The sequence below is a fragment of the Beta vulgaris genome, chromosome 6 (genome assembly GCF_026745355.1).
Source record: "Beta vulgaris subsp. vulgaris cultivar EL10 chromosome 6, EL10.2, whole genome shotgun sequence".
NCBI classification, from domain to species: domain Eukaryota; kingdom Viridiplantae; phylum Streptophyta; class Magnoliopsida; order Caryophyllales; family Amaranthaceae; genus Beta; species Beta vulgaris.
Window position 1 is genome coordinate 63,250,556 of NC_079207.1, and position 8,119 is coordinate 63,258,674.

Genomic DNA, 8,119 nt, shown 5'->3' on the forward strand with positions numbered 1-8,119 from the left:
CTTTTTATCTATCTCTATATCTACTCCTCACATGAATTTCTTAAAAAATGTATTGATAGAGTATATTGCAATAATTATAGAATGGGAGAAATATTATTTAGCTTTTGAGGAAAGCTATTAAAACTAGAGCTTTGCGAGTTCATAACCGTTCTTAGCATATTGTGTTTATAACAGTTTTGATTAAATGCTGAAAACAAATATTCTAAGAAGATTGGGGAATGGATCAAAGGCATTATTCTGGCACGATCAGTGGCTCGACAGCACCCCTTTGAAGCATAAGTTCCCTCGGTTATTCTCTATCTCTTCAGACCCTGGGGCTAGCATATCCTCCTGTAGAGAATGCGCGATTCAACATGGGAATGGGTTTTGTCATGGCGCAGAACTCTTAGACCAAGAGACTCAGAGGAATGGGAGGCGCTAAAAAAGCTCCTAGACCCTGCCCATCTATCAATGGCAAACGATGACTCCTTCTCATGGACTCTCACAAAATCCGGGGACTTCACTGTCAATTCTCTCAGCACAGAACTTACAAAATTAGCCGCTACCCACCATAACAAACTCATCAATTGGAAGAGGATATGGAAAGGTCTCATTCCCCCCCGGATCGAGGTTTTTACTTGGTTGGCTTTACTCGGGAAAATAAACACCAAAGTGAAGCTAGCAAGGATGAATATTATCACACATGATGAAGTGACTTGTATTTTATGTGGTGAGTCCGAAGAAAGTGCGGACCATCTACTGTTGCAATGTGAATTCGCAAGGAAAATATGGTGTTGGTGGCTCGAGATTTGGGGCATGGGCTGGGTAATTCCTCGTCGACTCAGCGAGGCCTTTGCGCAATGGGAGATCATGGGTGCACCTCCTTTCCTAAAAAAAGTGTGGAGAGAGATTTTCTCGATAATAATTTGGTCGATATGGAAGGAGAGGAATTCCAGAATTTTCAAAAATGTTGCATGCTCTATCCAACAAATACAAGACCTGATTCTCACAAGGCTTAGCTGGTGGATAAAAGGGTGGGGCACCCCCTTCCCATACTCATGTGAAGACATCATAAGAAACCCGAAGGCTCTCGCATGGGCTGAACCTCGAGCCTCTTCCGCAATCATCACCCCAATATCAGAAAGGCTATGGTCTCCTCCTCCTATACTCTCTTTCAAATGGAATGTGGATGCATCAGTAAGCCCTCTCCACCCAATGTCGGCAATAGGTGGTGTCCTACGGAACAACCAAGGCCATTTCATGTGTATGTTCTCGAGCCCCGTCCCTCGAATAGAAATCAATTCGGCTGAAGTTTTTGCCATCTTTAGGGCGATTCAGATCTCAATGGCATATGACAACATGAGGAATTCGAATCTAATAATCGAGTCCGACTCCTCAAATGCGGTGAAATGGAGTAATGAAGATCAAGGGGGGCCTTGGAATTTAAACTTCCAACTCAACTATATCCGAAATGCAAGAAGATCGAGCTTGGAAATTAGTATCATCCACAAGGGCTGCAGCTCTAACATGGTTGCTGACTCTCTGGCAAAACAAGGTCTGGTCAGGGATGCTGAGTTCTTGGCATGGATGTAGCTCTCATATATTCGCAATCGAAAAGACTGTGTGCTGTATGTATTGGTGCCATGTTGACGCCCAGTTGTGCCTTCGAGGCAAATGATGAGGTTTAGAATTGGAATTGTAATATTGTGGCCCATGGGCTGAAATGGAATAAAATAATGAACAAAATTATCAAAAAAAAAAAAAACAGTTTTGATTAAATTATGTTTATTATAGAGTGTTATTGGGAATTAAAGGGGAGAATATGGAGTGTTTTGGGGAGTGTAACAACTAACAATATGGAAATAATTTGGGGAAAGCTCTATTAGAGATCTTTGTTTGTAGCCGTCATTATGAACATGGCATTTCTCATCACATATCTGGAGTCTCTAAGTAAGTAGCACTTTTCCTAAAAAATACTTATAAGTTTAATTTTCTTAGAAAGCTTTACTTCTCTTCATCAACTAAATAATTTTTACATCTTTATAGAAAATGGAACTGCATAAAAAATTTGTTTATGTTTGACCAATCGACTATAAATAAATGTACAAATTTACACATATACGTTATTGAAACTTAATATGAGATGCAAAACGAGACCAAATAGTGGGATGAACCACAAATTTCATGTTTCACTGTTGGACACGTGAGTGCACGTGCACCTTAGACTAAATTTTGGTTTTACTTGGCAAAAATTGTAGGTAGGTGGGACTTAAATTTGAGGTGAAAAATTAAAAATAGTTAAACAGAAAGTAACATAAAGAACAAGACTGAATAGAAAGTAAAAAGATGGTAAAAAGTTCTAACATTTTTTAAGTTTGATCTTTTATAAACTATGGTGAATTATACAATAACATTTATCTCTTTCATGTAAAGACAAATACTAAGATACCTCCTTTCTTTTTTTGTAAACATTTCTAGAAACTTCATCCATTCCCATTAAGGTAAAAAATCATCCCATCTAAACCCAAATTTAGAAGTGATGACACAAAGATATAGGGAGGCAGAAAACAACACTTAACTAAAGAAGACATTGGTCCCCTTTCCTTTAATTTCCCACCATCAAACCAACAACATTTTGGAAATCTCTCTTTTCTATGTGATGCCTACCAAGTGTTGTCAATATATGGAAGAAAGTGTGACTTGACTTCAATGCATGTTTCAGAACTCAAGTGAGGTCAAAATTTAACACTATAATATTTCCCAATTTTGTTTATGTTTCTTCTCAATATCACGTACAATTATTGGTATAACTCCTTCCTTTGAAATTAAACCCTTCTATATCCGTTTTTTATACATAATATGCTTAAATAAATTAGAAAATGTAGATACTTCTATTATACATATAAATAAATAGAACTATATCAAGAAATGCTCCAAACTGTTAGGTATTGAGGACAAAGACGCCTAATAAAAAGATTAAGAGTTTGATTGCTATATGACTTTTGCACCTCTCATTTCAAAACCATGACCGTCTCATAAAATTAGGGGCCCTGTGCTAAAACAAATTATAAAGATTAAATTTTTTTGGTGAATACAAGAGACGGAGGAGTTATAAATGGGGATTTTTGGAGAATAAGAGGAGGAGAAGAAAAACACCAAATAAAAATTAGTCTCTTTATATTTATAATTAGATTTAGGTTTTCTTTTTTTTTTCTTTAGGCGGACAACTAATAGAATTGAGCCTTTATATTTCGGGGACCCTGTGCAATTACTCATCCTACACATAGCCTTAACCGCCTCTGTTCCACACCAAACAATTAAAGAATAATTATTGCCAAAAGAATCGAACACAAGTTAAAATAAATAAATAATACAACTTCATAATATTAATTAGTCAAATCCAATCAATATATGAAATCTTTGTTGTTCTTATATCGTTAAGTACACAGAATTTCAGAATAGTTTATAATGTTTCAAGCATTTATATCCTAGGAATAATAAACTTGCATAAGCTAGGCACTAGTATAACACATGACTCATTTAAATGAACTCTGCTATTTCTATATATACTATGCATATTGCTACTCAACTTAGAACCCCAAAACCTACCATTGAAGAGTACCTTCTCAAATACTCTCTCTCTCAAATTCTTGACCTACTTCAAAGGATAAAGGAAAAATAATGGCAACACTAAACCGTTTATTTGATGCTCAAGAACAAATATGCTACGTCCAATGCAATTTTTGCACTACTATCTTATTGGTAATCTTAGAGTTTTTTAATGGAATATCACTCACATAATTCTCATGTGATTTACACATTTTTACGTACTTTTTATTATTATTATCATAGACCGGATAAAGTATATATATTTGTACTTCATTTTTCATTTTCTTATTTTTTAGTTCTTTTCTTGAAGGTGAGTGTGCCTTATAATAGCATGTCAATGGTGGTGACAGTGAGGTGTGGTCATTGCACTGGTCTTCTCTCTGTCAACATGTTGAAAGCCTCCTTTGTCCCGTTGCATCTTTTTTCTGCCCTTAATCAAGATCAGGTAATTAATTTGACTAATTCTCTCCAAATTCTTTTATGTTTTATAAAAATTTGTCACTAAGTACATACAATATTTAAGTCAAATATTATATTCACTAGCTAGCTTAATAATACTTGCTTCTAATAAGTATATGATAGAGTATAAAACTATTCCCGAGACTCTAACCATCAATTTAAGTTTTTGGTTAGAATCTCAGGTTTAGTTTTATACTCTATCAATAAACTAATAGTTAAATCTCGTCTCGAGAATAATTATATACTCTATCAATATATACCACTAGTTGTAAAAAAAGAGAGTATATATATACCACTAATTAGCAATATTTTGATCGATAACAAAATAGTCACTACTAATATGAAAAACAACTCTTCTTGACCTTTTCTTATTAATAAACTTTTTGAACAAACAGAAAATAAAATTATGATAGAGTTTGATTTTGTAGCTAAATAAGCACCAAGAAGAAGTAGATACATCAAAGGTAATAATGGATAGGCATAGCACTACATTATCTATGCTACCCTCTTCTGAAGAAGATAACGACGACGAAGATGATGAAGAAGAAGAGGTCGATGAGGATATAATCGCACTTGAACATACCGTGAATAAACGTATTTATTTCTAATCTTCAAGTGATCTAATTAAGATATAAGCTTTTTAAGCTATCTTCATTTTGATTATGAATATCTTTTGATCATGTTGGCAGCCCCAGAGAAGAAAAGAAGGGCACCATCAGCTTATAACCGATTTATCAAGTAAAATCAACATCATTATCTTATAATATAGTAGTATATACATCAAAATTATTTGTTTACACGCATGCATGTGTGTATTAATATGTCTAACAGAGAAGAAATTAGGAGGCTGAAGGCTAGGTATCCCAACATGAGTCACAAGGAAGCCTTTAGCACTGCTGCAAAAAATGTAAGCTTGGTTCTCTTTTTTATTTTTAATCTTTTCGATTAGTTGAATTTCAAGAGATGATACTTTGGCCTCAATACTCTGAATTATAGCTCGGGTGCATCCAACATCACCAACTACAACTAGTAGTCTAAACACCACAAACTATGCGGTGGGTGCGTTTGTACCATAAATGAGGACGAAAGCCTAAAATGTTGTCGAAGACGGTAGGTTTGTATGGTACAGAATGCACCTCATCCGTAATTGGTGGTACAGACTGCACCCCCACCCCATAATTGGTGGTGTTTAGGCTATTAGTCATAGTTGGTGGTATTGGGTGCACTCGAGCTAAGCTATAGTTCAGAGTGTTAAAGCCCAATTTTGTCTTCTTAATATACTTCTTACATTTTGATTTTTACACCATATATATCTATATATTAACTTTGACCATGTTTCTTAATTGATATATTGGTAAATTAGTCTCAAAGTATGAAACTATTAACTTTATAGCTTTTTCTGAAAATAATTAAAGACATGTATAATTGTATATAAACAATAAGTTTTTCTTCGATATGGTAAGTCAGAAAATCAAAGTGTTAAGTTATAGGTATTTTGAAGCTGATAAAGTTCGTAATTAGAGTTTAAAATTAGAAAGAAATAAACATATTTGCAAACGATATGTAGGATTTTTTCTTTCTGATATTCCGAGGCACATGTTAATTATTTTTCAGTGGGCTCATTTCCCGTCAGTCCAACATGGGGTAGACGAAGAAAATGGTAGCCATGGGAACAGGCACATGACTCATAACTTTGAAGAAGAAGCTGGTTGAGGTTAACTGTTGTTCTCTCTTTTTTTTTTTGGAACTAATTAGGTTATGACTCGTGAGGTTTATTTGTTATTTTCTAGTTGCTTTTTTTTTTGTCTTACCACGAGAAGTTTTCCACCGCCTTCGACGAGTAGACTAATCTCACGCGGGAGTTTGCATTCTAGTTACTTCTTTTAGTACATTATCAAATAGAGACAGAAACATGAGTTGTCTAAGGACTATAAGATCAGGGACTTTCTTGCATGCATGCATGGGACTTGGGAGTGGCCTGGTTTAGCCTTCTCTGAGAGTACGTGCATGCTTCCATCAATTCTCTTTAATTTGATGAATAATCAACGCAATAAGCCAATAACGATATGAGTTATGATAAAAGTGTACGTACTTTTCCATGATAAAATCAGTAGTAGAACGAACAACTGAATAAAGAATAGCTATATGTTTGCAGAATAACCGAGAGAATCTCCCTTAATTCATTATAAGCATATATTCCTACAAATTTCCATAAGTGTGCTTGAGCTGATTTCCATGTTAAAAAGAAAATGAGACTATAAGAAATGATATCATACTTTCCCTTGAAAATGTCCCTATTATAAATTATATCCGGTAAACACAAGATTGATGCAATGGACAATAAATTGGGTGTAATAAGTTCCTTATGTACATATTAGAAAGTACTATTTAATTTGCAATATAGATCATTCCATTATGTATTATTGTATCTGAATAGATCTAATAACAAATATAGACATGGCATGAAACTAGCTCGAAAACTAACCTAATAAATTTGGATTTTGGATTTGAGTTCATTACTCGAAACCCAAAAACAGACAAATAAACTCGAAAATCTAAAAAAAAAAGCGATCAAACGTTGTTGATCTTGTCCGACCATTTTTCCAAGGATGTAAGTGAACTTAAAAGCATTTTGATTTGAACTTCGAAAAACATTGTTTTTAATCGTGCAAGTTTAAATTATCGTTATCATTACATGAATTTTTGATTTTTCCAATCAAAGTATTTCAAAGATTCTTAATTGTCATAGCTGGTATTATCTACATATTTGTATTATACTATGCACACATGCATAATAATTATCCATGTATTTATGTAATGTTTATACTAATGACAGAAAATGAAAACTGAAAAGGTGCCCTTGATTCGTTGGGTCGACCTAATACCGTATATCTTGGCCTTGTGGGTCAAGTTCAAGGGGTTTTGTTGACTTGATACTGACATTACCTCAAGATCAAACGCTTTGCATTATGGGATATTCAAAATGCCATATACAATAATTATACTACAGTTTGAAAATGTAGTTATTTTTTGCATGTTCTTGGATTCCTATCAAGTCATATTCGTAGTTTCACAAACATCACATGTCAAAATTTATGACACTTGCTATGATGAGTACACTAAATATATCAAGTGAAAAACTCGTCCAACTAGTACAACTTCAAAGGTAAAAGAAGTAAACTGACACATGGAAATGGCATTTCTGTTGTGAAGGTTTTGCAGGTCCATTTAGAAGGCAAAGGATTCAGTGAAAGAAAGCCCTCAAAGCTAAGCATTGAATGATATAATGCAGAGACAACTTCAAAAGTGATCGAGACATCTAGTTTAATTTACAAGAACTATATACTACTTAAATACCTAGCTAGCTATCTAAGATTATTGTGGAAAAGAGGAAAAAATATTTTCATCTCAAAATGTTTAGGAATTAAGAGTCTCAATCATTTTGACTTTTCTGCTAGTTAGATGCTCTTGGGAATGGTTCTTGTAGCGAGCACGATGACTTATCTATTTACATACTATGAAGTATTCTAATATTGATATATAAAGAGAATAACAGGTACATTTTGCCTAATTTGATGTGGGATTTTTTATTATATTAATTTATATGAAGAATTGGATTTTGATAAACCAATCTTTAAGCGATTTTCTTAAAACAATCCCACTTATGAGTTATTTTTGTATAATCCGACCTCTTGGTGGTATCTTTTCATAATCGTCCTTGACCTGTTGTAACAGGCATAACAGGTCAAGTGTGACACGTGTCACACTCTCATTGATCGGGCCATTTTCTCCCTTATATACCTCTTTTCCTCCACAACCATCGGCACCTAGCCACCACTACCACCACCCCACCGTACCCCAACTCGTTACAGCCTCGCCCCACCCCACCCCACCCCAGCCTGCCACACCCCACCCCGGCCACCCGCTCCAAACCCTAAACCCCACCCTGGCCACGCTCGATTCCCATCCCCACACAGCAAACCCCCTGCAATCCCCCACCCCTCCCTAGCAGGTAGCCAACCCCGTCACGTCTCCTCCCTTTCCCATTGGCCCCATACCCACAAGAGAGGAA

General features: G+C 35.1%; 1 protein-coding gene across 1 annotated transcript; it reads left to right on the forward strand.

The window, feature by feature from the left end:
* The first annotated feature begins 3,585 nt into the window (after window positions 1–3,585).
* LOC104897363 (axial regulator YABBY 4) lies at window positions 3,586–7,530 on the forward strand. Its single transcript, XM_010684224.3, has 7 exons — window positions 3,586–3,741; window positions 3,899–4,033; window positions 4,476–4,641; window positions 4,737–4,785; window positions 4,879–4,954; window positions 5,662–5,761; window positions 7,261–7,530. Exons 1-6 carry the CDS (start codon window positions 3,661–3,663, stop codon window positions 5,758–5,760), a joined length of 606 nt encoding a protein of 201 aa, XP_010682526.2. The 5' UTR covers window positions 3,586–3,660; the 3' UTR covers window position 5,761; window positions 7,261–7,530.
* Window positions 7,531–8,119: the final 589 nt, after the last annotated feature.

Coding starts and splice junctions, on each gene's coding strand:
- LOC104897363 (XM_010684224.3), top strand. CDS start 3,661: ATGGCAACACTAAACCGTTTATTTGATGCTCAAGAACAAATATGCTAC. Junction 3,742..3,898: donor TTTGCACTACTATCTTATTG/GTAATCTTAGAG, acceptor CTTTTCTTGAAG/GTGAGTGTGCCTTATAATAG. Junction 4,642..4,736: donor TGAACATACCGTGAATAAAC/GTATTTATTTCT, acceptor TCATGTTGGCAG/CCCCAGAGAAGAAAAGAAGG.